Source organism: Lepidochelys kempii, chromosome 3 (assembly GCF_965140265.1).
Source record: "Lepidochelys kempii isolate rLepKem1 chromosome 3, rLepKem1.hap2, whole genome shotgun sequence".
NCBI classification, from domain to species: Eukaryota; Metazoa; Chordata; order Testudines; family Cheloniidae; genus Lepidochelys; species Lepidochelys kempii.
Genome location: NC_133258.1, coordinates 174,881,418 through 174,909,096, shown reverse-complemented (window position 1 = coordinate 174,909,096; position 27,679 = coordinate 174,881,418). Strand labels below are relative to the sequence as shown.

Here is a 27,679-nt window from a genome sequence, read left to right as displayed (position 1 = left end):
AATCTGATGAGGTTCAACAAGGACAAGTGCAGAGTCCTGCACTTAGGACGGAAGAATCCCATGCATCGCTACAGACTAGGGACCGAATGGCTAGGCAGCAGTTCTGCAAAAAAGAACCTAGGGGTTACAGTGGACGAGAAGCTGGATATGAGTCAACAGTGTGCTCTTGTTGCCAAGAAGGCTAACGGCATTTTGGGCTGTATAAGTAGGGGCATTGCCAGCAGATCGAGGGAAGTGATTGTTCCTCTCTATTCGACATTGGTGAGTACTGTGTCCAGTTTTGGGCCCCACACTACAAGAAGGATGTGGAAAAATTGAAAAGCGTCCAGCGGAGGGCAACAAAAATGATTAGGGGACTGGAACACATGATTTATGAGGAGAGGCTGAGAGAACTGGGATTGTTTAGTCTGCGGAAAAGAAGAATGAGGGGGGATTTGATAGCTGCTTTCAACTACCTGAAAGGGGGGTCCAAAGAGGATGGATCTAGACTGTTCTCAGTGGTAGCAGATGACAGAACAAGGAGTAATGGTCTCAAGTTCCAGTGGGGCAGGTTTAGGTTGGATATTACAAAAAACTTTTTCATTAGGAGGGTGGTGAAGCACTGGAATGCGTTACCTAGGGAGGTGGTGGAATCTCCTTCCTTTGAGGTTTTTAAGGTCAGGCTTGACAAAGCCCTGGCTGGGATGAGTTAGTTGGGGATTGGTCCTGCTTTGAGCAGGGGGTTGGACTAGATGACCTCCTGAGGTCCCTTCCAACCCTGATATTCTATGATTCTATGATGATTCTAAGTGCCCTGCTTGCGACGCCCTAGCGCTGGCTCTGCCTTTTATATGCAGAAAAAACAGTTGTTGTGGCACAGGTGGGCTGTGGAGTTTTTATAGCATGTTGGGGGGCCTCAGAGAGAAAAAGGTTGGACCCCCTGCTTTACACCACTTTGACACTGTAAAGTGGCCTTAAAGTGAATGTAACTGTAATTTAGTCCTACTTTAAGGCCACTTTACACTGCCAAAGCAGCAGAAAGGGGACTTAATGTAAATGAGAATCAGGCTCTTTGAGTTAAATGGCCAGGATATTAAACTCCAGTATGCAGCTTCTGTGCATGTGCTGCTACGGCTTTCCATAAACGTATTTATATAACATAAATATACATATTTCTACTGTGTCTTGTGAAATTGCAGGTTCCAAATGGAAAAGGTGTAATCAAATGAAACAGGGAACTATGAGAAACAAACATTTTAATAAAGATAATACTTTGTTTTAAGAAAATTTGAGAGAGAAGAAAAGTCACAGAAGTTTTGCTTTATCCAAAGAGAGCAATGCCCTGTATCAAAGTTTGAATGACACCCAAATGGTCTAGCACTCATAGAAGTGGGGGTATCAGTTTACAGTCTTGGAAGCCAATTGTTTTATTATTTTTTGAAAGTTGATCTTATTACTACTTTATTTACACGTTAATCATAGGGTGCACCATAATATGGATCTCAACATTCATCAGTCAAGATAAATGATGTTCAACTCAACCACTTGTTCAGACCCTTTTATAAGCTGTAGCTCATTCTCGTCTAAATCTATGGCTACACTGCAGACGTAAGAGCAGCACAACTACGGCACTCCTTACAGAAGAGGTTTTTCCATTGCTGTAGTTAATCCAGCTCTCTGGGAGGTGGTACTTAGGTCAACAGAAGAATTCTTCCATCGACCTAGTCGTGTCTACACTGGGCTTAGGCTGGCTTAACTATGCTTCAAAGGCCCATGGATTTTTCAGGCCCCTAAGTATCATAGCTAGGTCAACCTAAATTTTAGGTGTAGAGCAGTCCTGAGTTCTAATTTAGAGCCACAGCATCTTGTGCATTGGAAAATCCCATGCAAAGGCCAGGAAACAGTTTGAGGTTCCTTCAAATCATTCTGCTGAGGCAAGGGTTCTCCATCCTCTATGGCAGTCGTTCTCAAACTTTTTTTTCACGGACCACTTGAAAATTGCTGAGGGTGTCGGCGGACCACTTAATGATCTTTCCAAATGTTGTTTGTACTGTTAGCGCTTTGGATAAAAGCACTATATATAAAAAAACCTTAATAATGATTAATTTTTTTTGTTCTACAAATAAAAGCACACAACTCATATTTTAATATTGGTAGTCTTACCTTTCTAATGCAATGGATGTGCCCTCTCTCCCCCGCCACAGCAGCCTCCAAGCTGGGCCTGGGAAAGAGGGGGGGGTCTCTCCCTCTCTCCCCCACTGCAGTATCCCCTGAGCTGGGGCTGGGAAGGGGGGGTGTCTCTCCCCCACCACAGCAGCCACAGAGCTGAGGCTGGGAAGGAGGGCGTCTCTCCCCGTCAGCTGCAGCCCTGGAAGTGGAGAAAGTCGCTTCTTTCTCTGACCACCACAGTCTGCACATCCCAAATTCCCCCACCCCCTCTTCTCACCCCACTGCCCCCACCCACCGACCCCTTATTTCCCCCAAGGCCACCACCTCACCTTCCATGTGCATCTTCTCCAGGGTCCAGGCACCACAGTCTGAGAACCACTGCTCTATGGAATAGGCAGGGAACAATACACCCCAAACCTGCTGATGTTTTAAGAACCTTTGATAAATCCCACGTCTCATGGTATCCACAAAAGGCAACAACATTTGCCCTTTTGAGTCCTACTGTTGTGGCCTTGCTGCTGGTGGCTGCCACAAGATTCCGCCAGCTCTTCCTCAGAGAAATTTCAATGGGTGGAAGTGGAATTCACATAAAATAATGCTGATGGGAGAAGCTGCAGTGGAGAGTGGTTATCTCCTCACCTATGCCATTCAGCACACCTTCTCCCCTATCTGCGGAGCCCTGCCTTCACAAAGTTTGGCTGGGGAGGCTTCCATAGGATTGTGGGGAAAATGAACATTCTGCAGAGAGGATACCCTTTCATTTTGCTGCTGTCATTTTAAGGCACCTTTTCAGTGCAAGAAAGGTGTAAAAGGCCTTTGTGCAAATGAGAATCAGGACCTCTGTATAATATTTATAGGGCATGATACACTGTGCCTCTGGAGTTATTACAATTTATCCCCTAAATCTATTCTGTATTTAGCCATTTTTGGTAATAACTTTTTCTGTCCTCAATATACAGCACCACAAAGGCTTATGACCTGTTACTCTGGGTTAACTGAGGTAAATATGTATTTAGGTGGTTTCTTAAGTGCATATTATTTCCCTACTGCAAGGACTCCTTCAGAACTGGTTCATATTTATTGCTTCAGTGTGTGTTTGGAACCTTTTAAATATCCATTATTCCCCTAATTGACCATAGCAATTCCATTTGTGTCATTATGTTTGTCAGGATATATTTAGGCACTCTTTTCAAAATGGGTGTTATTTACCTAATAGACCACAAAATCTCCCTTGGAAACCTTATGCTGTTTCAGGTAAATAAATACTGTGGATGCCATAGTGTTTACCTGTTAATACTTAATTTTACCACCATCTATTTGGAGAAACCAGGTACTGTAGTTAGTTTAGGTTACTCGTGTCCAAGGTTTTCTCAGGACATTTGCTTCTACATGATCTTGGCTCTGGATACATACCACACTGAAACTGAGCCTTCCACTAATGGGTATCTGCACTTATACACCATATGTTACCTAGATTTTGCTCTTGCTGGGATATGCCCTATGATGTGGAACACTTTGCTTCTCCTCCCACTTATCCTGAATCAGACTTTTTCTTCCCAAGAGAGGCGAGGTGGGTGAGGTAACATCTTGGACCACCTTCTGTCTATGAGAGAGACAAGCCTGAGAGGTCTGAAGAAGAGCTCTGTGTAAGTTTGAAAGGTTGTCTCGCTCACTGACAGAAGTTGGTTCAATAAAAGATATTACCTCACCCACCTTGTCTCTCTAATATCCTGAGACCAACATGGCTACAACTACACTCCATACATTTTTCATCCCAAAAGCATTTTTTGCCAAATGATACACTAAACCTTAGAACTACCACGGTCAGCTCTATTTATTACCCCTCCTTTCAGCCCTTTTCTTAAATTATTTTTGCGTGTTCATATTTTGAGAAGGAGGTATTATATTGTATTTCGTTTTATTTTGTTTTATGGTTCTGCAAGTATGTACATAAGAGAAGGGGGCTACATTATTCTGATTTATTATTAATAATAAATCAAGAAGAGCTATCTGGAATAGCTAAAATAAGTATCTGAGATGCAGCCCTTTATTTCAATGTCCTTTCTGGTGCTTTTACATGCTGATTCTGAAGGGCCATAATTCAGCCCTGTTGAGGCCAAACTCATACTGAAATTTTACTCCTGGGGGAATTCTATGCCACTGCACATGCACAGAATTCATGTCTCCTGCAGATTTCTTTGCTTCTCCGCAGAAATATGACTTTCTAACAGGGAAGCAAAGGGAAGCTGCAAGAGCAGTCAAGCACCACACCCTAGCTGCCCAGGTATATCGTTTGAGACACCCAGAGCAGCCGCAGAGAGGTAAATTGCCACAAGGCTGGGGACATCCCAGCCAGTAGCTCCTACCCTGAGCCGGGATCAGCTGCTAGTCCCGGTTGGGCTGGAGGCAGGAGAGGACAGGACTGCCTCTTCCCCTGTAAGGAGTGGCTGGGGCTGCCTCAGACCCCCGCCCCTCCCGAAATTTCCCCCAGCTGCAGGAAGCTCAGTATCCTCCCCTATTTCCTGCCCCCATCACTCCTCGGATGCAAGGGGAGAGGTCACTGTAAAGGGAGCTGCTCCCCCATCCGCCCAACCCCCATTCATCCGGACTTCCCATAAACAGACACCCCCGCCAAGCCTCACCCCGTACACCCAGAACCACCCCAGCCCTCCATGCCTGAACCCCACCCCATTGACCCTCAGCCCCTGCATCTGGAGTCCTCCTGTGACCAGACGCCTTGCCTCTGGACCCCCATCCCTGCATCCAGACCACCCCTCATTCAGCTCCCTGCACTCAAACCTCCACCCTTATGAGCCCCACCCCCTGCACAATCCTGAGCCCCTATATCAAGACCCCATGCCACTGCCCCCAATTAGCTGCACTCAGTCCCCCATCCCACCAAACCCCACTCCCCCAGCAACCAGATCCCTCTGTTGACACCCCCATACTCAGCGTCTGTGCATCCAGATTTCCCCAACAGCTAGAGCACCTACTGAACTGCCTGCACCCAGATTGTCCCACACAAAATCCTCTCATCCCACATCTGGATCGCCCCACCCTGAGCCCCTCCACACTTGGATCCTGCCTGGTTGAGCCTGCCTGTCCCACACCTGGTGTGCCCGGTGCAGAGGGGCAGGGTCCCAGGGTGTTACTGGGGCAGGTCCAGGACTTGTGCTGTGTCAGAGTTGGGTGCAGCCTCACCACTGAGTACGTGTCCCCGGGGTGGGGAGACTGCAGGGTGAGCTCCTACCTTTGTGCAGCCAGTGGCCTGTGCTCCCCACTGCCATGGTGGAGCCTCTGCATTTATTTATTGACAAATAAAACTTGCAGAATTTTGCAGATTAAAAAAATATTGTGCACAGAATTTTTATTTTTTTGGTGCAGAATGCCCTCAGGAGTATGAAATGAACCAAAGTTCGAATCACTAAAAGGATTACTGAATTAAGTCTTCAATGAGTATAACCCTGGGATAATGTAAACCTGTTACAAAAGTGAAAATCAGTTGGGTGGCCTGCAGCTGATGGTACTCCACTCTCTCACCCCTCAGCCCACCTTTAGTAAGAGCTTATAAGTGGCTCTGTGGTCTTGAGGTATCTGCAGTCTCCTCAACTGCCATTCTAGGCTCCCAGTGTTAGATGGCACATTTGGACACCAGGTGCAATGCTGGTACTAGCCCACTGGGGGCCCTAACCAGGTATATCCCCCCCCCCCCAACACATACTAAAAATTAATAGGTGGCCCCCCTTGAGCTGCTCAGGGCCCTAAGCATTTGCCTTGTCTGCTTATGCCTGACATTGGCTCTGACCAGGTGTCTCTAACAACCAGCTGACAGTTGCTGTTGCACCACTGAATGCTTCTGATGATAATCCATTCTACTGTTGCTGTTACCCCTGAGTCACCTCCAGGCGCAGAGTACGGCAAACATGACTCAAACTGGGCTTTAATGTATGGTTTTGCTGATCTGTCGCTCTCTTTATTATTGCTGGGGAGTAAGTAGGATGTTGAGAGGTAGGCAAGGGAAATTTATAAAAGCAACTGGAGGCTTGTGCCACACAATAGCATCCGAGATCGCCATAGTTCTTCCCTATTCTTAGGAGAGGAATTATTTGTGATAACTCTGTGCTCCAGCATCCCCATTGTAAGGTGGGTGGACATAATGGTGAAAAAGTCTGTGACTCATTAACATAATAGAGCTAGCCTATTACATATCAAGTGTGTATGAGATGAGCTGTCCCGCTTGCATATGATCAAATAGAATATCATTCAGCTGAGATCCAGGTTCAATTCTCTGCTGTGTCACAGACTTCCTATCTGACTTTGGGCAGGTCAGCTAGTCTCCCTGTGTTTCAGTCCCCCATCTGTAGAATATGGATAATACTTCCTTATCTCACTGGGGTGTTGTGAGGATAAAAAATACATTAAAAGATTGTGAGACACGCAGATACTATCGCATTGGGCACCATATAAGTACCTTTCATGACAGATTTGCTTTGCTGGTGCTTCAGGCTAGCCATGCGAATAAATATATTTTGTGGGTTTATTTTGTATGTCCTGTCTGGCTTGTGTCCTTAGTACCCTCCTTTTCAGTTGTGAAAGCTGGGTTACGTACGCCAAACAGGAGCGGAGGTTGAACAGTTTCCATCTCCACTGTCTTAGAAATATCTCTGTCGTTACTTGGGACCAATGGATCACCAAGAACAAGATCCTTGCAAGAACTGCCCTGCAGACTATGCTGGACATTTGCAGACTTCGCTGGAGCGCATGCCTCAAGATCATCTGCTGAAGGCTGTGCTCTATGGGCAACGTAAGAACTGCCTGTGACACAGAGGAAGACCAAAGCTCTGATACAGCGACAAGGTCAAGCAAGGCCTCAATAAATTCAGCATTCCCACTGACGACTGGGAAAATCCTGCCCACAATTGTTCAGTTTGGAGAAACCGGATTAAGACTGGTGTGCTCACGCTGCAGAGCCATTAGAGAGCCCAGGCTGAGGCCCGCAGGTGAGCCAGGAAGCAAAGTGTGCTCCAACCTCTACCTGGTGAGGGGACCTGTAGCCACTGTGGGAAGGTTTGCTGCTCAGGCATTGGGATCTTTTCCCATACCATAGCTAAGCACTACTGACAGACTGACTTTGTTGCATCTCCTTTTGTCTCTCAAGATGTTTGATGGCCATATAACTGTCTGTAGTTGACATGCTGTGATGATGATAGGAGTAGAAGCCCTATAAATACAATTCTCCCTCTCCAAAATCCTCCAGCTAAGCATAAATTCTCTGGAGAGGAGATCTAGAGAATGGCAGCAGCAATTTTTCTTTCAGTTCCACATAAAAGGTAGTACTGGATTAAAGTGGCCTTTGGTGAAAAAGGCTGTATGTTTATATTTATGTTATCTCCATGCTTACTCACTCTTATTCCTCTGAGACTGATATTGCAACTAAGTTCATCCGATGAAGTGAGCTGTAGCTCACGAAAGCTTATGCTCAAATAAATTTGTTAGTCTCTAAGGTGCCACAAGTCCTCCTTTTCTTTTTGCAGATACAGACTAACAAGGCTGCTACTCTGAAACCTGTCATTATGCTAAGTTCTACTAGTTTGTTGTCAAGGACAGGTCAACATGTCCGATGAAAAGACTGTAGGAAAAGTACAGAGTAGCAGCCGTGTTAGTCTGTATCCGCACAAAGAAAAGGAGGACTTGTGGCACCTTAGAGTCTAACCAATTTATTTGAGCATAAAATACACCTTGTGGCACCTTAGAGACTAACACATTTATTTGAGCATAAATCTCCCCACTGTATTTTTCACCGAATACACAGAGAACATGAAGCAATGGGTGTTACCACACAGACTGTAACAAGAGTGATCAGATAAGGTGAGCTATTACCAGCAGGAGAGCGGGGGTTGGGGGGGAACCTTTTGTAGTGATAATCAAGGTGGGCCATTTCCAGCAGTTGACAAGAACGTCTGAGGAACAGCAGGGGGTGTGGGGGTGTGGGGGGTGAATAAACATGGGGAAATAGGTTTCAGAGTAACAGCCGTGTTAGTCTGTATTCGCAAAAAGAAAAGGAGTACTTGTGGCACCTTAGAGACTAACCAATTTATTTGAGCATGAGCTTTCGTGAGCTACAGCTCACTTCATCGGATGCATGGGGAAATAGTTTTACTTTGTGTAATGACCCATCCACTCCCAGTCTTTATTCAAGCCTAACGTAATGGTGTCCAGTTTGCAAATTAATTCCAATTCATCAGTCTCTCGTTGGAGTCTGTTTTTGAAGATTTTTTGGTGAAGAATTGCCACTTTTAGGTCTGTAATTGAGTGACCAGAGAGAGTGAAGTGTTCTCCAACTGGTTTTTGAATGTTATAATTTTTGACGTCTGATTTGTGTCCATTTATTCTTTTACATAGAGATTGTCCAGTTTGGCCAATGTACATGGCAGAGGGGCATTGCTGGCACATGATGGCATATATCACATTGGTAGATGTGTAGGTGAACAAGCCTCTGACAGTGTGGCTGATGTGATTAGGCCCTATAATGGTGTCTCCTGAATAGATATGTGGACACAGTTGGCAATGGGCTTTGTTGCAAGGATAGGTTCACAAAGTAAAACTATTTCCCCATGTTTATTCCCCCCCCCCCTCCGCTGTTCCTCAAACGTTCTTGTCAACTGCTGGAAATGGCCCACCTTGATCATCACTACAAAAGGTTTCCCCCCCCTGCTCTTCTGCTGGTAATAGCTCGCCTTACCTGATCACTCGCCTTACAGTGTGTATGGTAACACCCATTGTTTCATGTTCTCTGTGTATATAAATCTCCCCACTGTATTTTCCACTGAATGCATCCGAGGAAGTGAGCTGTAGTTCACGAAAGCTTATGCTCAAATAAATGTGTTAGTCTCTAAGGTGCCACAAGTCCTCTTTTTCTTTTTGTAGGAAAAATGGTCATGCAGGTAGCTCACCATGTGGCAAATAATACTCATGTGAATTTCTTTAAATCCAAAACAAATTACCAGCTATACATACAGTGTTTCAATTCTATTTCCCTTTCACTTACAGTAGGCCCTGACCTCCTATTAAACTTGTAAGTAAATTTAGCTAATTTACAAGGTTTTTATTTCTTTTAATGCCCGTTTTAGTAATATAATCTAAAATGTACATGAAAAATTATTTTTATTACACTGGTAATTTATTTTGGTCCATTCTTTTCTAATCACTTTTCTGGTGATATCAATACATTTTACCACTTTGTTTCAATTCTTTTTCTCTTACTGAAGAATAATTGCCTTTCAGGTTTGGCGCAGTGGATCACAAATTATCTTCTCTTTCTGCCAACATTAATTTTGACCAGAATTAGTTTGTTAAGTGATCCCGAGATATTCTGGCCTTATCACTTTTCAGCACAATCTTGGCTGAGGGTCCATTTTGTTTCAGTCTCTGGTTCTCCCATCAAGGTTGGTTATGGTTTATCTGATGTTTTCCTGGTGAAGTCCTGGCATTGGCTATTCTGTGATGTTGCTTTCATGCTCTGCTGAAAATACTGGGTTTCTTACTGGCTGGTTTCCTCTTTTGTAATCCTTCTGGTTACTTTGGAGGTCTGCTTTCCCTCTGGCATTGGCCTTGCTGGTTCCAAATTAGGTGCCAGCTTGTCTGGTTTCTAGCTCTCCTTCTTACAGAGGAACGCAAATTCTCCTCTTTTATTAGTTATTATTACATCCTTTCCTTTTGATTATTGGCACGGTTGGTACTTTGCCTTCAGGTGAATTAGCTTAATGGATCTCTTCTGAAACAGTTCATAGATGCAAGTACTGTTGGCTACAGTTCAATACCAGGTACAAATCATGTTAGAAAGAGCAGAAAGTACTAACAGATTCAAACCTGTCAGACTTATTAAACAGATGATGACAAACTAAGTTCTGTGACATCAAGTCATTTTAGTTCACCTCCTAATTAATTAATTTTCGTTTTCTTCACTTAAACATCGAGGAGCAACTAAACTGGAAATTAAAATGCTGCAAATTTCAATGATTTTTTTTTCTTCTGAATTTCAAAACTGGACAGATTTTTCTATTTTCCAAAATTTGCTGCAGTTTTTTTGTATTTAAAAAATTGGAATGTTCAAAAATGACATTTTTCTGTTTTGAAATTTAAAAAATTAAATTCTGAAAACTCTCACCAAGACCCCAATCCCTCAAACATTTATCACAGGCTTAACTTTATGCACGTGAGTAGTCTCATTGAATTAAAACAGACTTTCACATGCAGAGCGTGAAGAACAGCTTGCTAGAGTGGATCCACTCTAACTAAGTCGACCAATCAAAACTGACAATGAAAAAACCCAAGAACAAAAAAGAAAACAAAAAACAGTAAATGCAAAATGAAAAGTAAAAATGATAAACAATTATAAAAGATTTCTGTCAAAACATGGAAAATATTAGAACTATCAAAATGTTTTCATGAAAATAACCATGTTTTAAATGGTCACATTTTATACCCCCTGACCTCCATGTTCCCTCCAAAAAAAGTGATCAATTTTATTTTTACTTGCTCTGTTGAATAACAACTTAAATCTAGAGTTGCTTAAACATGTTGGACCAACAATGACATTGAGAGTTATCCCTTTCTCTGCTGCACTCTTCTCTCTAACAGCCTGGCAGAAACCCTTTGAAGTGCAAATGTTTCATGGTAATATATGGAACAGCACCTGAGAACAGTTTGCCCCAGGCGCTGTCCACATATTACAATGGAACATTGGAAAGGGCATTCAACAGCATGCGAGAGGTCACAGCCTCATTCCAAATATAAGGCAATGATTGCAGCAATGGTGTGACAGAAACATCAACTGTTTTAGAGACAAACAAACTTGTAGGGCCCTATGGAGACTCAGCCTTAACTTTGATTTCCCTCCTTTTGTCAGTTTCTGTCTCAGCCTTTGAACGCCAAGGTTTTAAATTTAGGATTCTATCTTCAAGATTTTAATCCTATGAAAAATAAAATTAAATTTATTCTCATTTCACTGTTCAGAAAAAAAATTGACCAAAAATCATAATGGATCGGGACTTGTATATTTATTTCCATTGACACAACAAAGATGTTTCTTAATGTTGTAGAGAAAACTGCGGGGATCATGTGATTTCAATAAACCATAGTATTAGCATGTGCTGTGGTATAGTCGATTTTTATTTCACATGTGCATCCCGTAGTTAAAGTCTACTTATCAAGTGCAGGAAGATAATACACATTTTTCCTGTTATGAAAGTAAAAACAGAAATACCAAACATCCTAAAATAATTGACATTCAAAACAGAAAATAAATATTTTTTCATACTTCCTGTTAGCAATAAGGTTTTGCTGTTATCTGTCATGAAGTGCTGTTCCCCTTCCTACAGTGTCTGCAGGCACATGGTTGCCCTCCAAGGAATGTAAACTTGGCATTAGCCCTGGCAGACTCCCACTCCCTCCTGCCCTCTCTCATTTAACATTAACTCACTCCCATACTATAATGGGAAGGTAGGGGTCGCAGTTTTATTTACATAATGTAACATTATAAAAACGGGCATTAAACAAGGAAAACCTTGCACCAAATAAACCTGAGTAAAAAAATAATGACACTGATCTTCCCATTAGAAACTCCTCTTGGAAATAGCATACCATTCCCAAAGTTAGGGCAATGTTGCTAATGGACCTTCTTTTTAATGTTATATGCCCATTAATCTTTCCTTATATACCCAATTCTTCTGCAAGCCCGATGCTTCCCATCTAAACTGAGGGATTTCTTAAGTTCCAAAACCAGAAGAAATTTTTAAAACATTCTAGAGTTGAAAGGACCACATGGTTTACATCCTATTCCCACAGTCTTTTCTCTTCCTTCCCACAGCTGGAAATCTTGTTAAAGGGCTCTCCTACGTAACAGCAGTTTTCAGTACAATACATAAGCTAGGCAGATGGCAAGGTGGACTATTTCAGACAGAATGCCAGAACCATGAGAACCAACACTTCTTCAGCCCTGTTTCTCTCCACCCTAGCCCTTTGCCTTTTTCTGCAAGGAGGCATCCTGCTTACTGCTTCATTTAGGGACTACTGACCTGCCTAGATTCAATAAAGTGAGAATGTAGAGAGGCTGGGAATCCAGGATATTAAACCCCTTCAGCCATCATCCCCCAGTTTTGGAGAATAAGACCCTTAAACTTAGGGCTAAAATGTGTTTCAAGGAACAGATATGAACAAAGAGTGGTACCTAATTGCACCATCCTCTGAGTAGACCCAGAAGACACTGACTCTGACACACACAGGAAGCTCAGTTCCTTGCCTCCTTCCCCTTTGGACTGGGGGTGATAGGAACAATTTGTTGGCAGCTGCAGAGGAGTGGCCACCAAACAGCATGGCTTGATGGCTTCAGGGCAGCCCTGCATGCAGTTCCTCACCCCAGTTTCCCTTCTTGGATCCCCAAATAAAGTCCACACAGGATTTTTCCAGTCCAGTCACAACAGCTCTCCTTAGGGTCTGATTTATTAACTTAAAATTCACAACTAAACACAAAAGTCTTCCCTCCAGACTTCCACTAGGTACAGCCCATACTCCCCTAGTCTGGTCAGAAAGAGTCCCCCCTGCCTCAGCACTCTACTCCCAGCCCTTCTTAGCTGGAGCAGTTCCCCTGGTCTCACAGTCCTCCCTGAAAGAGACACTCTCTCTCTCTCTCACACACACACAGAGACTCATTCACTCCAGGAAATTGCCCGATTCTCCTCAGGTGGGGCTCAGTCTCTAATCAGGGTTGATTTGGTCCCATGCTCTCCAGCCCAACGGGCAAGCCACTTGTTACATGGGCCTAAACCAGAAGCAAAGACACCTTCAAATCAGATTGGCTGTGAGGGACAATACACCGGGGGGGGGGGGGGGGGGCAGCAGAAGTATGTAGGAGGTGCACAATACTTACTTACTTCTGTGTGCCTAGACAAAAGGTCTGAGTAATCTGTGCAGTGTAAGATCCCTCTTATCCTCTTTCTGGCCATACTGACCAAGAGACAATCTAGCCCTCAGTGAGCGAACATGCTGAATGACTCACTCTTTTTCAGTTTGTATACGCATTAAATATTCTTTATATAGTAAAAAGTAGATTTAAACTACTGTATTTCCTACTCATGCTCTTTGTGAGTTATAGTTTTACATGTTAACATGCAAAGAAATCTGGGGAATACTTGTCAATCAACTTATTTGGTTGCTACCATTCAAAATATCAGACTGAGGTAACGTGGAAAATGCTGACTTTTAAAATGGTGGACACTGGATATAAAGTGTTTTCATTGGTGTTAAATATAATTGCATTACATTGTCTAGGTTGCACTGAACTGTATAGCAACCACAATTGCAGTCAGACTTTCTAAATATTGCACTTTGTCAATAGAAAACACCAACAAAAGTACTTTTAATTTGAGGTACTTATTCTCTGAGACACATGGATGTGCGTTATTACATATTGTTGCCTTGATAGAGAAAGTGCTGATCTTCAAAGGAAATAATCAATCAACATCCTAACTACTGTACTTTCTGAGTATTAAAGAACATAGAGTTTCTGTAAGAAAAAAATCCCTGATGTACACAGGGACTGGCACAAGCATATTTATATTCAAATTCTTCTTAATAGTATGCGAATGTGTCCTTCATCACAACCAGTCTATTCATTAGAAAGTGCCCAGAGCTATAACTTTAGGAGGAATGCATTTGGGTCTGTAACCCCCAAAAGCTGAAATAAGCTACCTAGGCACACTGAAATATTGTTATTATTTATCTGTATTACCATAGCACCGAGGAGCCCTACTCTTGGATCAGGATCCCATTGTGCTAGGCACTGTACAAACACAGAAGGAAAAGATAGTTCCTGTCCCAAAGAGCTTACAGCTAGGGCTGTCAATTAATCACAGTTAACTGAGCAATTAACTCAAAAAAATTAATCGCAATTTAAAAAATTAATTGCAATTAATTGCAGTTTTAATCGCACTGTTAAACAATAGAATACCAATTGAAATTTATTAAATGTTTTTGATTTTCTACATTTTTATATATATTGTATTCTGTGTTGTATCTGAAATCAAACTGTATATTATTTTATTACAAATATTTGCACTGTAAAATGATAAAAGAAATAGTATTTTTCAATTCACCTCATACAAGTACTGTAGTGCAATCTCTTTATCGTGAAAGTGCAACTTACAAATGTAGATTTGTTTTGTTACATACCTGCACTCAAAAACAAAACAATGTAAAACCTCGGAGCCTACAAATCCACTCAGTCCTACTTCTTGTTCAGCCAATTGCTAAGACAAACAAGTTTGTTTACATTTAGGGGAGCTAATGCTGACTCTTCTTATTTACAAGGTCACCAGAAAGTGAGAACAGCCATTTGCATGGCACTTTTGTAGCCAGCATTGCAAGATATGTAATGTGCCAGATATGCTCAACATTCGTATGCCCCTTCATACTTCGGCCACTGTTCCAGATGACATACTTCCATGCTGATGGTGCTCATTAAAAAAATAATGCGTTAATTAAATTTGTGACTGAACTCCTTGGGGGGAGAATTGTATGTCCCTGCTCTGTTTTACATGCATTCTGCCATTTATTTCATGTTATAGCAGTTTCAGATGATGACCCAGCACACGTTGTTCATTTTAAGAACACTTTCACTGAAGATTTGACAAAATACAAAGAAGGTGCCAATGTGAGATTTCTAAAGACAGCTACAGAACTCGACCCAAGGCTTAAGAATCTGAAGTGCCTTCCAAAATCTGAGAGGGAATAGGTGTGGAGCATACTTTCAGAAGTCTTAAAAGAGCAACACTCTGATGTGGAAACTATAGATCCTGAACCACCAAAAAAGAAAATCAACCTTCTGCTGGTGGCATCTGACTCAGATGATTAAGATGAACATGCATTGGTCTGCACTGCTTTGGATTGTTATCGAGCAGAACCCGTCATCAGCATGGACACATGTCCCCTGGGATGTTGTGTGAAGCATGAAGGGACATATGAATCTTTAGCGCATCTGGCATGTAAATATCTTGCGACACTGACTACAACAGTGCCATGAAAATGCCTGTTCTCACTTTCAGGTGACATTGTAAACAAGAAGCGGGCAGCATTAGCTCCTGCAAATGTAAACAAACCTGTTTGTCTGAGCAATTGGCTGAACAAGAAGTAGGACTGAGTGGACCTCCAAGCTCTAAAATTTTACATGGTTTTATTTTTGAATACAGTTTTCTTGTACATAATTCTACATTTGTAGGTTTAACTTTCATGATAAAGAGATTGCACTGCAGTACTTGTATGAGGTGAACTGAAAAATACTATTTCTCTTTTTACAGTGCAAATACTTGTAATCAAAAATAAATATAAAGTGAGCACTGTACACTTTGTATTCTGTGTTGTAATTGAAATCAATATATTTGAAAATGTAGAAAACACCCACAAATATTAAAATAAATTGTATTTTATTATTGTTTAAATTAATCGCGATTAATTTTTTCAATCGATTGACAGTCCTACTTACAACCTAAGTAAAAGAATAAACTAACCTACAAAAAAGACACCTGTGGTTTAAGATATTTCTCATCCCTTATCTCTTTAAAGTGAACTGTCATTGTGACTGTTCAGCTTTCTTATCTTCTGTTTTAGACTGAGTGCCCTGCTGACTTATTTAACTGGTGATGAAGTGTACTGGAGAAATACTGCACTGTATAGCCATTGTTCTCTAAGATCCTCATGGAAAAGAGACATACAGCTCACAGGGTTATACTCTTAAAATTTGGCTTATAAGGATAAACATGAATGTTGGTGTTTGCCTTAATGTTGGTGTTTGCCAGTGGTGCCTCAATCTAATTCCAGTGGCCTCAGCTGGGAATAACAAGAATTCATTAAGTATCCTTTCACAGATTTTAAGGCCATAAGGAACCTTTATAATCACCCAGTTTGATCTTCTTCACAAAACAGGCCATAGAATTCCACCCAAGTATTCTTGCATGAGCTCAATATGTTTTGGTTAAACTAGAGCAGCGGTAGGCAACCTATGGCACGCGTGCCAAAGGCAGCACGTGAGCTGATTTTCAGGGGCACTCACACTGCCTGGGTCCTGGCCACCGGTCCGGGGGGGCTCTGCATTTTAATTTAATTTTAAATGAAGCTTCTTAAACATTTTAAAAACCTTATTTACTTTACATACAACAATAGTTTAGTTATATATTAAAGACTTGTAGAAAGAGACCTTCTAAAAACGTTAAAATGTATTACTGGCACGCAAAACCTTGAATTAGAGTGAATCAATGAAGACTCGGCACACCACTTCTGAAAGGCTGCCGACCCCTGAACTAGAGCATATAATAATAAGGGCTGTGAAGTGCGGAGAAATATAAAAGTAGCAGTCAGTGGAAGTGGTTAGACTGAACTGATGGTCTCCTCCTAACTGCTAGTTCAGTGCATGCTCCTCTACACTGAAGAGTACATTAAACTGCTGATGACTGACTTTAAGGAGTCAAATGGTCCATGGTCTTTCATCAATGGGTTCACAGGCAAAATCAGTGTTGTGGTTTCAACTCAAGTCATGAAGTTATGGTACCATTTTTCATAATTGGTATGTCTGTTTGAATGGCACAGCACAAATAACAAGAGTGCTGCTGGTCTGGGCTGACCTAAAGGGGCTTTCATTATAAACTTTATGGGTAAGTCTGTGCAGTGCCTGACTGACTCTGCTTGTACTATCAGTCCCAGATATGCCTAAATACCATCAAATACTAGATTGTGGGGGAAAATAATTCAAGATGACTTATTACTTGTTAAGCTCTGAGAGTGTGTTTAGCACTTTGAAGGACATGGAAGACACACTCCCTACACTGAGGACCTTCCATAATCTCATTAGAATGACATCACAAAGCATATCGAGGTTCAATCATACAGCATGGCTTTTTAAAAAAACAGCAATACATCTTTATATGGGAATATTTATATAAATTGAGAATGTGACCTTTGTTTTCACCACAAGCAGCAGAATCAGATCAACAGCATTGAGATACATAACTCTATTACACAAATAATTTAAACAAGACCGGAAACTGCTGTTGAGCCAATTGCAAAGGCATGATCTTAGAGCTGAATTTCTTTTTTTCAAATGGGAAACTTGCTTTCCCTTTTAACTCTGGAGGAAATGAGGATAATACTGGCTATTGAAGAAGATCATCACTAACTAGCCTTGTAACACTCTAAAAATCTAATCAACAAGCCAGAGCACTAGCTAGAGAGTTGCGCTTTTGGAAATAGACAGTTATGTTTAGCTCCAAAGAGATACTTCCAAATATGTGGCTAAGCAGAGGCCTGAAGACATATTAGGTACTTTGAAACATTACTCCCTTCAAACATGGTCCAAGCATGCCCTGAAATACTGCCCATATAAGCACCATTTCCCACCATGGAGAACACCCACTAATTTCATAGCACACTGTCTTTGGTAGAGCTATCACTATACAGGAAGTGTGTATTACTTCATTTGAGTGTCTGAGGGTAGATTAGGTATTTTGATTGGTGGTTAATCCAGGGCAAAGAGTACTTTTTTTTTTTTTTTTTTTTTTTTTTTTACTTTTGCTAGCTCACCCCACCACTTTGGAGATATAAATGAAAAAATTAAAACTAAATGCCTAAATGTCAGTGCAATGTTTCAAACAATGATGATGGATCTTTTCCCTGAAAGATGACTGCATTCTGGGGCATGTTAAATACTAACAAACATTTTAGCATTCCTCGAGGGCTGTTCACACCATGTATGAGTCATGACCTTTTCTTATAGTATATTATATAAGTCAATTTGTGTTGCTGTTGAAAAAAAGGCCAGTGTCACTGTGTGACATATTAATAGGAGTGTCATATTTCAGACTCATAATGTAATTGTTCTACTTTACTCAGCACTGGTGAGGCCTGCTGGAGTACTGTATCCAGTTTTGAGCACCACACTTCAAGAAAGATGTAAATATATGGGTCCAGAGTAGCAAAAATGATAACAGGTTTGAAAAACATGACCTATTAGGAAAGTCTGAAAGAATTGGGCATATTTTGTTTAGAGAAGAGGACTGCAGGGACATGATAACAGTCTTCAACGTGAAAGGTAGTTATAAAGAGGATGATGATCAATTGTTCTCCATGCCTCGTCAGAGCAGGACAAGAAGTCTCGCTCAGATTGCTAAAAGGGAGATTTAGATTAGATTTTAGGAAAATCTTTCTAACTGGTTACTTAGGGAGGTTATGGAATCCCAGTCATTGGAGGTTTTAGGGAACAGATTAAACCAGGGGAGGGCAAACTACAGCCTGTGGGCTGGATCCGGCCCATCAGGGCTTTCAATCCGGCCCGCAGGATTGCCAGCCCCATGGCGCAGCCTACACCTGTCTGCCCTGGCCCTGCGCTGCTCCCAGAAGCAGCCAGCACCACATCCCTTTGGCCCCTGGGGAAGGGGGGAGCAGAGGGCTCCGTGTGCTGCCCTCACATGCAGGCACCACCCCATGCAGCTGCCATTGACCAGGAATGGGGAACCGTGGCCAATTGGAGCTTCGGAGGTGGAACCCACAGGTGAGGGCAGCACGCGGCGGAGCCACTGTCAGGACACACTGGCCACTTCCGGGAGTGGCAAGGGGCCGGGGCAGGCAGGGAGCCTGTCTTAGCCCCGCTGTGCGCCGCTGCCATCCTGGAGCCGCTCAAGGTAAGCGGCGCCAGGCCAGAGCCCACACCCTGAACCCCTCCTGCATCCCGCACCCCAATCCGCTGCCCTGAGCCCCCTCCCACACTCCGCACCCCTCCTGCACCTCAACCCCCTGCCCTGAGCCCCTTCCTGCACACCACACCCCTTCCCATGCCCCGCACTCCCTCCTGCACCCCCAGCCCTACATTCAGGGTCCTGCATATAATTTCCCCACCCAGATGTGGCCCTCAGGCCAAAAAGTATGCCCACCCCTGGATTAGACAAACACCTGTCAGGAATGATTCAGGCATACTTGGTCCTGTCTCACTGCAGGGGATGGATGGTGGGGGGTGGACTAGATGACCTCTTGAGGTCCCTTCCAGCCTTACATTTCTATGAGTCGATGATTATGATGATATTATGGATTAGAGATCTTCAATTGTTTTTTAAAAGTAATTGAAATGTATATTTTTATATGTTGTTATGGTTCTCAGTGACCTTCAGGTGAGAAATTAATAGTTACTAGGAATAAAACAATGTCCAGGTCAAAGAAACTGTAGTAAAATAAAGCAGCAGGAAGGGATGTGTTCTTAGTGAATTTTCCTTGCTTTCATCTCAGAAACCACATTTTTTTCTTCTCATTTGTCTCCCCTGAAACTAGCCCTAGTACAAATACTCCACCAATTATTTTAATACCACAGCATGGCTTACTACAGTGTGCCAGAGCTATGGCAGTATAGGCTACTGAGTAAGAAGTTGAGACTAACTCAGCGAGCTTTAAACCACAGAGCATTGCTCACTCATCAGCGTTTAGAGTGTGCTAAAAAGGCATCGTTAAAATGCGTGTGTACACAGTGATAAAGTGTAGTTCAGAGCCAAATCCCAATGGCTTGACATATGAGAGAGAAGGAGTAGAGAGAAGGTTATTACACATATCCATATCAGGAAGTTGTCGTGTAATTTTATCAATTTGGATTTTCTTCACACTGCGGGTAATTTGTCTGAAAAGTGACCTTTTTGTTTGGTTCACTGAAATCAGTAAATTAACTGCTAATTACTCAGGGTGTAAATTCCAGCTACCAGTGCTGAGAAATGAACAATAGCCTATTTAGAAGAACTAATCCTCAAAATCCTTCACTTGTTAAGACACCAAACTCCTCCCCTTCCCTCCCCCTCCCCCCAAAAAAGGCAATTTATGAAATTCTGACACATTCAGAGGGGGTTACCTAAACCCTACTGATGTGTTGTTTTGGAAATAAATAAACCGGGGTGGAAGAGTCCTTACATAGGCAACAAAGGTAAGATATATATTTAGGGCGTGAGCACTTGGAACCATTTAAACCCCAGAAGAAGAGGGGTTGGAAAGGGTCCAAATTGTATCTGATGAACTGATTTTACTTCTGCAAAACTTACAACCTGATTGTCAGCGTTGTGGATCAGCCAGACATCCGACTGCAGCTAGAGATGGCCAATCCTAGGACTGGTCAACACTTTTCTGTCAAAAAACTGTTTTTTGACCCAATAAACATTGTCAAAGAAAAGTGTCTGCTTTCCATGGGAAATTTTGACTTATCATCAAAAAATGAAACTTTTCCACTTTTTGATGGGAAGTTGAAAGTGCCCATGGAAAGCAGACACTTTTCTGTGAAAATGTTCATTAAGTCAAAACCCCACTTTTCTATAAAAAAACAGTTTTTTGACAGAAAAATGTTGACCAGTCCTAGGGTTGGCCATCTCTAGCTCTCTCTGAGTCCATTTTCCAAGAAGCTCTAACGCAGCATCTTTAAATATGAGTTCATCAATTTTTTAAATTCCATGTCCTCAGATAGACTTTTTTCACATAAAAAATGTAGGTCCCCTAAAATAAGTCATATCGAAAATTTGAGATTGGGAGTAGGAATATCAGAAACTCTAATATATATCTATGGCCTGCAACAGACTTAGAGATTTCAATAAGGTTTAAAAGACCCACATCCCAAAACCTACAGCTATGCTGCTTGCTTCAGGCAGGCAAGATTTATCGCAAGTGGTGACAGGCTGCCAAAAATAATTTAAAAAGAGAGGAAGGGTGAAACGACAAGATAAAGGACTTAATAAACATATGGATAACAGGGTGAAAATTTCCCAAGTGGTTCCTCATTTCTAATAATAAATATTTATTCTTAAATGCATTCTCCATAGCACAACAAAAATGTTCATAAATTGGTTTGGTTTGTTTTATTTTAAACTGGAAGGGTAGTGATTTAGTTTAGTTTTTGTTCAGATGGGAACTTTGGGCAGTAACAAGCAAATCCAAATTGTCTGCAAAGAGCCACTTCCTGTTAGGGATTGAGACTTCATCCTAACAGTTAAAAAGAAAGGCCATTGCAAACTACTATCCTGATTCTATCAGACTGGAGACAAGTAGGACAAACAAACTCAGGAAGTGGCAGGGAGTTCGAAAGCGAGAGGAAATCTATGGCACAGAGAGGAAAGTGAAGAGATTGCGCTGATCTGCAAAAAGTTCACCCCTAGGTCAGAATGTGCCAAGCTTTTCAAAAAGCTTTATTTGTACTATAATACAAAACTGGCACACACAGCTGGCGACTGCTGCAGAGACTATTCAAATGTTAACATTCTGAATGATAAACTGCCAAAAAAAGTTCTATGTAAGCAAATTGGAACAAACAACTAATCTAAATCTAGTTGCTAAGAGACAGAGGTTTACAGCCAAATTCACCCCCAGCTCTCAAGAATACTTCATTCTTAATCAAAAGAGTACCTGTAGATGACGCCATGTTGGTGAAGAAACATGAGTGCTGATGTGACCTCTGCAGCATAGAAGCGGGATCGAGGCTCGTCAAATTTGCGTGAGCGCTGAATTTGAAACATTAGATCTCCACCATTTACATATTCCATGACGAAAAAGAGGCGGTCCTGAAATTAATTAAAACAGTGCTATTTAGCTAATTTCTTTCAGCCACACAAAGGGCTGCTTTAAACTACACATTAGGCGACAGCAGGATTTGCGTCAAGAAACTGAAGAACAAACGCTACAATTCTGAACTGGGGAAAGCTGACAACCAAAAAACAATAAACCCCAGGGAAGACTGATTCAAGAAAGAGCGAACGAAAGAGAAAAGGAAGAGAATTAAAATGTGATTAAAAAGTAATAAAGATTTTTAAAATAGTACAATCAGCTTTTTATTTTTAAAGAAATATTTACATGCTCTTTAAAAAAACATTTAAAATAAATATTACAACACAATGTCGATTCTGTCAGCTGCTGAAGGGCAGGACGATTTTGCAGATTGCCTGTGCACCTGGCTCCCTATCCTTACATATTTATCAGCTACTGGGTCTATAAAATGCCTTTTCTTCCAAATTATGACTTCACACTACATATTATTAATAATTTTTTATATGGAAACCAGTATTGCCATGAGAAAGCAGTGAAAAATCATGAGTCAGGCTTTCTCAAAAATCATAAGATTGGCTTAAATATAATCATATTTTTTAAAAAAATCTATTTGGGGTTCTTTTTAATTGTCTTCTGGTTTTTGAATCTTCAGGGTTCATTTTTTCATACTTTTCTCCATAGCAATGAGGGATAGAAACCCTCTTCATTTTTCAGTGCCAGCTGCCATTCTCACACAATGACGTGACTTTGGGAGCTGGGGCTTTCAGAAAAACACCAAGTACTATAAGAGTCACAATATAAAATAGCAGCAATTGGCAACACTGAGAAACCAAATGTGAATGATGCATTTGCATGTGAATGCAGATCAAGCATAGGCAAAGAATATGGTATATACATTTTTATCATCACTGTCCCATTTTCTCTAAAGGTTTATTGCCCATCCTTAGCATTTTGCCTAATTATATCATTAGCCTTACTCCTCCCCACCTTGCGCTTTTGCCTTTTGCTTGGAACCCTATTTTCAGATTCTTTATTATTAAAATACGTCTTTCTATGCACAATGTCTAAAACAGATCACATATTTTATAGATTAATACTTTTTAATGGACTAATATTATCTAATGTAGTTGGTCTCAGAACTCATATAAGTTGACTGTCTTTACTCTGCCCTAACTGAGGCCCAAATTCAGTAAAGCACTTAAACACCACTGACTTAAATTAAGCACGTGCTTAAGTGCTGTCCTGAATGTGGATGCTTTCCTGAAGGGGGGCTTGAAACATTTGCTTAGCCTAGTAAAGGTCACAAGTGGAGGATGTAGAGGAAGAAAATGCAAGCACCCCCACTGTACACATCAGAATATAGGAATTGCCACAATGGATCAGACCCGAGGTCCATCCTATCCATCATCCTGTCTCTGAGGACATGTCTACACTACAGCTGCTACAGTGGCACAGCTATAGTGCTACAGCTGTGCCACTGTAGCACTGTACTGTATAGACGTCGTAGATCAACTGAGGGGTTTTTCCACTGCTGTAGTTAATCCACCTCTCTGACAGGCAGTAGCTAGGTCAATGGAAGAATTCTTCCATCAACCTGGCCATGACTATACTGGGACTTACATCGATCTAACTATGTCACACAGGGCATGACATTTTTCACAGCCCTGAGTGATGTATGTAGATGATCTAAATATCAAGCCTAGACCTGACAGTGACTGGTACCAGACAGCCACCATCACAGTCCTTTCCTGAAAGGAAAGACTGGGGAAACAATAGCCTTACTGCTGCCAGAAGTAACAGACACTCCAAAGGGAATGGTATAGGCTATAGTCTTGCCACCTGCCAGACTGACTCAATATTGCCAATCCAAAGTGTTCAAAAATCATGAGACAGGTCTCCAAAAATCATCAGATTTAAACCCTCATGATATTTGTGCCAAACAAAATAATACATGTGAGGTTCTTTTTTATTCTGATCCTCAGGTCACATTTCTCAACTTTTTTCTGCAATGATGAAGAATAGAACTTTGCTTTAAAATAACAAAAAGAAAAAGAAAAAAAGCGGTGAAATGCTCATATAATCCCATGACTCCAGAAACTGGAGCATTTAAAAAAGCAACAAATATTGCGAGACTCTCAATAAAAATCACAAGACTTAGCAACACTGTCGACTGAGAGATTGCAGAGATGTGGGGCAAGGATACATTATACTTCCAAAGAGGAGATGCAAGCACCTCTTTTCAGAACATTCCCAATCTTTATTCCAAGAGGTGTAGTGCATACCTGTATGCTCTGCAGGCAGAATGCCTCTGAAGATTTGCATGGGAGAGGTACAACCAATTCCCAGCATTACTGTGTTTTACACCTTCCCATTTGGAGAGGACATGGGAAAACATTACAAATATGATAGGGATGAGAGGTCAAAGTCTGTGTCATTCAGTTGGCTAAAGTAATTCCTCCCAACCTCTTACTTTAGTGATCACCTTTTCACTGTAGCATTTTATGTTCTGCCAAGTTGGTAGAGTCTGGGCATGACTGCACAGCAAGACAATCAGGCAGTGGGAGGAAGGGGTCAGCATTTGCTACCTAACTATGACATGCTGGCTGAATCCCAAAAATGCAACCCACTGATGCGTCTACACCAGAAGAACAAAAGGACTCAGAGACATCAAATGCACAAAATGCTGTCGATTGTCCTTGCTATGCTATAGAGAATCCTGCAGGAACAGTCTTTCTATGTCATGAGACTGCCAAGTCACCTATTCCACACTACTCAGCACTGTGAGTGAAAGAACTCTGGAGTAATTTCCTTGTGGGATGAAGATAAGGGAAGCAGTTGAAGACACGTAATTACAGTGCTTATGGTTTCTTTCTTCAGTGGGGAGATACTACTGGAGTGGAGACTGTGTATTTATCTCCTAAACTGCCCATACTGCCCCCTTGACCTTGATTTTATTGCAGGCTAAAATTTAATGACCTTTGGATACTCCTACCTTACATGAACAGAAGTACCTTCTAGAATTTTTGTAATCCCAGTCTATTTTCAAAAATGCTCAACTTTCTTGACTCTGATTTGAGCAGAGAGGATGCCCAACAAATCTTATGCAGAAATCTCAGCAGAACCCTCCTTCCTACACAGACCTATTAATATTTTCTGTATGTTACTTAAGATGAGCTCCCAGTTCTTGGATGATATCTTTAATCTTTCATCTACACAGAGACTAACTCTAACTCCAGTTGGGTGCATAGGGAATCACTTCAACATCACTACCCCAATTAATGACTTCTGTAGATGCAATCATAGTACTTGCATGTTTGGTCCAAATAGAGCCCATATTCTGCTTGGAGTCCTCAAACACCTATCTGTGGCAATTCTAAGCATCACATACTGTTGAGGTCAAAATGTGATTTCTGTGGTTTTGGTTTAGGATCCTTTACAAGGTTTTCCTGATTTGACCAATCTAGAATTTAATCTGGATTGTGGAGCCAGATGTGTTGTGCTCAGTTTGAACACAGGGGATTCAGCAACAACTCCGATCCCAGGAATGGCAAGGTACTAAGTCACACATCTCCCTTCATTCTTTCAGATGGAAGGCAGCCTCACATGGATTATATTATACACACTTAAATGTACTTTTTCGTTTATGTGAAAGGGTATCAGACACCTTGTGTATTGACCAATGTTATGCCCTACAAACAGATTGCTCATCTCTCCAGGCAAGTGTTCAGATTGGGTTTTGGATTTGCTGGTTTAACAGCACTGTGGATAAATTTATCCTACCGTGGTATTTGCTTGACATGGCATTAAGTGCCTACAAAATGCTCTTGTAGGTTACATTCTCCTACTACATACATTTACATTTCAAATAACCTACCTAGTTTTCCCAGGTGTGTATTACAGCCAGTTTTATTGGAATTGGCAGCCAGAAATGTCTTTGAAAATCATGTTTTCCTTATGTTAAGAATTCAGGTGAGGATTTTTTATTTTAATATAATGTCAATTTGTATAATCCATTATAATAAGATGCATCGTGTCAATACTGCAACACTGGCACAGAGAGCATCATCCTGGAGAAAATAGGACTCTTGTATTTTTATAGGTTTCAGAGTAGCACCTGTGTTAGTCTGTATTCACAAAAAGAAAAGGAGTACTTGTGGCCCTTAGAGACTAACCAATTTATTAGAGCAAAGCTTATGCTCTAATAAATTTGTTAGTCTCTAAGGTGCCACAAGTACTCCTTTTCTTTTTGTATTTTTATGACACCCGGCTTTTCTAAACTATTATTTGGCTTTTCATTTCCTATGTTCCAGAGAAAGGATCTGCTCAATCTGGAATGGGCATAAATCTAGACTAAAATAGGAGCACATGTGTTGGCATCTATATCAAACTCTGTTTGAGAAATCTTTTACCTAGGTATTTTTCTGGTTCCCATCACTACAGTACCAGCTGAGAAAAAAATGTATTGTTATTAAACTTTTTGCACCCACAATTTGGGTTCCTAACACAAAGAACATATGTATTCTTCTGTTATCTCCTATTTTTCTCCCATTATGTTGGATCATATTAAAGAAGTTCTGTATTAAAATCACAAATGAGTTTGGTTCCCCAGAGTTTAAATTCCAGGGTATTACTAATTAAGAGGTCTCTTGGTTTTTGGTACTGTTTCTCTCCCTCTATGTATGAAACTTGCAAGCTGCTAATTGTGTTAGTACATTCTAAGACCGAGTCTGTTCTCAAAGCAATTCACAGAGAGAGAGACTCAAAGCAATACTCTAACAACAGAAACAGCACCCAGAGACTCCCCACCCTTTTGTTGTATTAACCATTGTGATTAAAATAGAGATAGAGGATGTATGTGGATGGATGCTTGGTGTGGATAATAACTGAATGATCAGGGAGGTGCCAGCCTAAGAATCTAGTGTCCATCGGCTGAAGAAGGCGTCAAGTGGAAATAACCAGAGGACCCCATCCGGAGGGCAGACTGGAATCCACCCAACAGCCTCAAGAATGGGAGAACCAAAGAACAAGATAACATCTTGGAGCCGTCAGGAATGTGCTATCTGCTGATTGATTCATAGAATCATAGAATCATAGAATATCAGGGTTGGAAGGGACCCCAGAAGGTCATCTAGTCCAACCCCCTGCTCAAAGCAGGACCAATTCCCAGTTAAATCATCCCAGCCAGGGCTTTGTCAAGCCTGACCTTAAAAACCTCTAAGGAAGGAGATTCTACCACCTCCCTAGGTAACGCATTCCAGTGTTTCACCACCCTTTTAGTGAAAAAGTTTTTCCTAATATCCAATCTAAACCTCCCCCACTGCAACTTGAGACCATTACTCCTCGTTCTGTCATCTGCTACCATTGAGAACAGTCTAGAGCCATCCTCTTTGGAACCCCCTTTCAGGTAGTTGAAAGCAGCTATCAAATCCCCCCTCATTCTTCTCTTCTGCAGGCTAAACAATCCCAGCTCCCTCAGCCTCTCCTCATAACTCATGTGTTCCAGTCCCCTAATCATTTTTGTTGCCCTTCGCTGGACTCTCTCCAATTTATCCACATCCTTCTTGAAGTCTGGGGCCCAAAACTGGACACAGTACTCCAGATGAGGCCTCACCAATGTCGAATAGAGGGGAACGATCACGTCCCTCGATCTGCTCGCTATGCCCCTACTTATACATCCCAAAATGCCATTGGCCTTCTTGGCAACAAGGGCACACTGCTGACTCATATCCAGCTTCTCGTCCACTGTCACCCCTAGGTCCTTTTCCGCAGAACTGCTGCCTAGCCATTCGGTCCCTAGTCTGTAGCTGTGCATTGGGTTCTTCCGTCCTAAGTGCAGGACCCTGCACTTATCCTTATTGAACCTCATCAGATTCCTTTTGGCCCAATCTTCCAATTGGTCTAGGTCCTTCTGTATCCTATCCCTCCCCTC

The 27,679-nt window shown here is 41.7% G+C and overlaps 1 protein-coding gene across 6 annotated transcripts in view; it reads right to left on the bottom strand.

Moving 5' to 3' along the window:
- PRKCE (protein kinase C epsilon) overlaps positions 1 to 27,679 on the bottom strand; it is a 519,169-nt gene that overhangs the window by 82,983 nt on the left and 408,507 nt on the right. For all 6 annotated transcript variants that reach the window (XM_073339116.1, XM_073339117.1, XM_073339118.1 and 3 more), the window contains one exon: positions 21,613 to 21,767. In XM_073339116.1, coding sequence (XP_073195217.1) covers positions 21,613 to 21,767 — 155 coding nt within the window. The remainder of the gene's footprint in view (positions 1 to 21,612; positions 21,768 to 27,679) is intronic.